The 3949-nt window shown below is 66.3% G+C and overlaps 2 protein-coding genes across 2 annotated transcripts; one reads left to right on the forward strand and one right to left on the reverse strand.

The window, feature by feature from the left end:
• Positions 1 to 121: 121 nt before the first annotated feature.
• EMIHUDRAFT_251155 (hypothetical protein) lies at positions 122 to 439 on the forward strand (the record flags this gene model as incomplete). Its single annotated transcript, XM_005792814.1, has 1 exon — positions 122 to 439. A coding segment is annotated over one exon (318 nt), but the record flags the coding sequence as incomplete, so codon positions are not given.
• Positions 440 to 606: 167 nt separating this feature from the next.
• Positions 607 to 882, reverse strand: EMIHUDRAFT_251156 (hypothetical protein; the record flags this gene model as incomplete). The annotated part of the gene is made up of 2 exons (XM_005792815.1): positions 607 to 715; positions 785 to 882. 2 exons carry the CDS (start codon positions 880 to 882, stop codon positions 607 to 609), a joined length of 207 nt encoding a protein of 68 aa, XP_005792872.1.
• Positions 883 to 3949: the final 3067 nt, after the last annotated feature.

The raw sequence follows: 3949 nt of genomic DNA on the forward strand, positions 1-3949 counted from the left end.
AAGCCCCGACACAGCCCTCTTCACCCTACCCACTCTGGATGCACGCGCCGAGGTGTCCGGGCACAGTGAGGCTTTGCGCGATGCGGTGCGCTGACCACGCTGAACCCCGCTCTGCCGTCAGGAGCTCGAAGCACTGGCCGCCGCGCACCCGGACCGCTTCCGAGTGAGCTACTCGCTGACTGCGCCGCCGGCGGGATGGGAGGGCCTCACGGGGAGGGGGTCGGCGGAGCTCATCACGGCGGCGCTGCCGCCTCCGCGCGGCGACGGCAGCACGATGGTGCTGGTCTGCGGCACGGACGGCTTCGTCGAGCTGTGGGGGGGTCCGGTGGCGCGCGCGCCCAAGCAGCCGGGCGAGAAGAAGGGCGCGAAGGTGCAGGGCCCGCTCCTCGGGCTCCTCGCCGAGGCCGGCTTCGACGCGTCCGAGGTGTTCAAGTACTGACCGGGGAGAGAGGACGCGGCGCCTGGCATGAACGCACATCGCACACATGCGCGAGCATTTCCTGTGCATTGTCAAATGGGAGAATGGGTTTGGCGCGCCCCATATCGGTGTGTGCGTGTGTGCGTCATTATTCGCGGCGGCTGCGGGCTCTGCCTCGGGGCTGGCGCTTACCGGATACCGGTTTTTATCCTTTTTATTTTCGGCAAAAAGTCATAGCCTGACGCCGTATAGCGTGTGTAGGGTGCTGGATGGAGGACGGGTACGAAGTACGATGCACTAGCCCCAGCCGTCGGGGGGGTGTTGCCGGCGCTGGTAGATGATCTCTCGGAGAAGAGCCGGAGGGACCTTGGCGCCGGGGTCACGAGGAACTTGCAAGTCGTGGCCGAGGCGGCGACGGGAGCGGTGCAGAGGATCCAGCTCAACGATGAGGCTACGGCGCGCATAATGAAGAGAGAGGAACACATCGAGTGGCTGAGGAAGCTCTTCACTGGGTGGAAAGAGGCTCGGCCGGCCTTGAGGGAGTCGCGGAGGAGGAGGGATAACGCAGGCAACGCAGGGACGGGCCAACAGCCAGTGGGACGAACGAGGGCCGCGACGGCGGCTCAAGCGGGAGGGAGCGGAGACGGTGGGCAGCGAGCGAAGTGGGTGAGACTGATGATGCTCCTTCGACTTAGGGAGCGGTTCAGCTGCTGGGCGGGCTTCAGGCACTGTGTGCTCTAAGTCGCGGGTCATTTTTGGGCTATCTCTCGTCAAAAACGCAACGCGCGCCCCGTTTTGCGCCCCCCATCGCCCGCGCCCCCGCGCCCCCGCCGCCCGCCACACGGCCCGGGCGAGCGGCGCAACGCTTGGGCGTTGTCGGTGGGGTGCTCGCCCACAGCCCCGACCCGCCCCCCACCCTCAGGCCGCGCTCGTATGGCCAAGCGGAAGCAGCGAGCGTCGAGCGGTGCGTATTCGACTTGAGAGCTAGTTGTAGGGAGAACGAGTCAGACACGACCATGTTATCTACCCGGTTCCCGGGCCCACACCTCGAGCACAACGCCCTCGCAACTTGGAGGGAGAAAATAACCGCGGCATCACCCACAGTGACCCTCCCCTCGGCGCCCCATAGTACAGCTCGCTCGCCCCTCGAGCAGCCCCCTCCCCCGCCCCCCCGCGAGCCCCACCGCTCACCCTGCTCGCTCGCGCCGCCCGAACAGGCGAGGAGGTCCAATGCGTCAACTGCTCGCAGTGCAGCACGACGCTGCTGGCCCGCAAGGTCTTCTGTGGCAGCTGCCATACCTCGCGCGCCGAGCACCTGTCCTTCGGCGTCGTTGTCTCGGTCGAAGTGCGGCCGTATGTCTTCACGCTGGCCGACTGCCTGCGCGCCGCGATCGAGAAGGCGAAGGAGCCTGGGATCGTGCGTACGAAGTGGGTCCACATGAGCCTGGGCACCTTCAAGGCGGTGCAGGTCCACCTCCACTCGGCGCGCACGCCGGATGGGCGCCCCGACAGGGAGCACATCCAGGGCTGGACGCAGACCGCGGGAGTGCGGGGGGGGAAGAACGTGAACCACGAGTGGACGATGAACGTGCTCTCGCACGAGGCGACCGCTGCGTTCTTGGAGCGCTCCTACTCGGAGCAGCGGTCGTCGCTCCTCTTCTCGCAGGAGCTCATCTCCGTGTCGAAGGAGTGGACGGTGAAGGGGCCGGTCGTCTCCTCGATCTCGCTCCTCTGCCGGCAGATGGGGCCGGTCAACTCCTTCAACCCGGTGCTGCCCACGGTCCGGGTGAGCTGCAGCACCTTCAGCCTCTCGAGCGAGGGGCTCTTCACCTTCAGCCCGAAGGTGCCGTCGGCTGCGAAAAATGTGACCAAGGTGGTGGTCGCCACCATCATCCAGGAATGGATGCAGGACGACCGGCTGACGGAGGAGCAGAGGGCCGTGCGCCAGCGGTCGATCCCGATCGCGCTGCTGTCGGCGCTGATGGAGGTGCTGCGCTGATGTACTGCTGCCCGGCCGAGCGGGGGGGGGCGCCCGGGCGCAGCTTCCCCGGCTTGCAGCCCGGCCGACGGCGGCGGCGCCAGCAGAACGCCGGCATGTTTGGCCAGCGGGTCGAGGAGCCCGAGGAGCGGCGCGCGGCACGCGCCGCGCAGCACGAGGCCGCGGAGGCGCGCGGCCACGTGACCCACGTCTTCGAGGCGCTCGTCCGCGCCGAGCCGTCCGCCGTCATCGCCGCGTGCGACACCGTGCGGGATATGTTGGCCAACCCGGCCTCCGCCGTCGGCGGCTCGTCCACGCCTCCCTTGCGGCAGGACTGGGCGGCGTCGCTGCGGCTCGCGTCGTCGCCGGTGCGGCCATCGCCGCTGCGGCCGCCGGCGAACCAGTCGCCGAGGAGCGAGTCGTGGTGGAGAAGCCACGTCGACGGCAAGTCGCGGCAGGAGATCGCGAGGGTTGCCGCGGACAAGCGCAGAAACGAGCTGACCTGGCGGGCGACAGTCCGCTCGATGACCCGAGGGCTGCTGCCGAAGAAGCGGGGGCGCAAGGCCAAGGCGACGGTCTCGGCCGCGACCGCGGAGCAGACGCGCTCGCGGGTGACCACGGCGATCGGCAAGGCGCTCGAGCCGCTGGCCGCGCGCAACGGTGAGAAGGCGCGCGCGCTCAACGCTGCGCTGCTCAAGCTGCCGAATGCGGTGCGCGACCCGCTGCGCAATCTCGGCTACGTGCAGCAGGAGCGCTTCCTCGGCGTGCGCGACGCGTGCGACACGCTCGGCGCCGACCACTTCACGCCTTCGGCGCTTTTTTGCCAATTCGCGCTTCGCTTGAACTGAATTGCGGTGTCGCACGAAGTCCAGGCAGTGGTCGAGGAGCAAGTTTGTAGCAAGCGGGGTCGCAACCAGGAGCACGGAACCGTCTGTTGCAATCAGAGAAGCGAACTTGACACCTGAGTGGAATGCCGCGATGCCGTGCGTAACCAACAGCGGGTCGTTGTTGACGAGTGGCGTGAGTACCATCAATGTTGGCACCATGGCAAAGGCGCAACTCTGAGGTGATTTCACGAGCATGCGCACCCATTTGACGCAGAGGTATCCGACAGCCGAGCCGGCTTCGTAGCCGCTGAGAAATGCAGAGTTGCCGCCGAGGGAGACCAAGCCCGGTGGCAATCCGAAGCATCGTGATCGAACGGTGCAGAGCCACTCAAAGTACTCTGTGCGCTCATCAAGAAGCAGGTATCTATGGCTAGCCCAAGACGACGAGCTGAGTAGTAGTATCGGGTAGCGTTTGAAATCAGCTGAACTTGATTTCCTTCCAGCGCCCAATGCCGCACCGAAAGGTGCGTTCCGACAAGCCGCAATGGGGCAACATGACCTGGTTTGAGCTCCCAATTTCGCAGCGAAAGGTGTGCATCGAGATTCAGCAAGGGGGCAAGTCCTTCAGGCCAACGCCAATCGCAATCGTTTCGCAGTTGGGGCGAAGTTCGGTCTTCCTCTTCGTCATCGATCGGCGGCGAGAGGCGGCGAGTGGTGACGCGAATT

The sequence above is a fragment of the Emiliania huxleyi genome, assembly GCF_000372725.1.
Source record: "Emiliania huxleyi CCMP1516 unplaced genomic scaffold EMIHUscaffold_1048, whole genome shotgun sequence".
NCBI lineage: Eukaryota > Haptophyta > Isochrysidales > Noelaerhabdaceae > Emiliania > Emiliania huxleyi.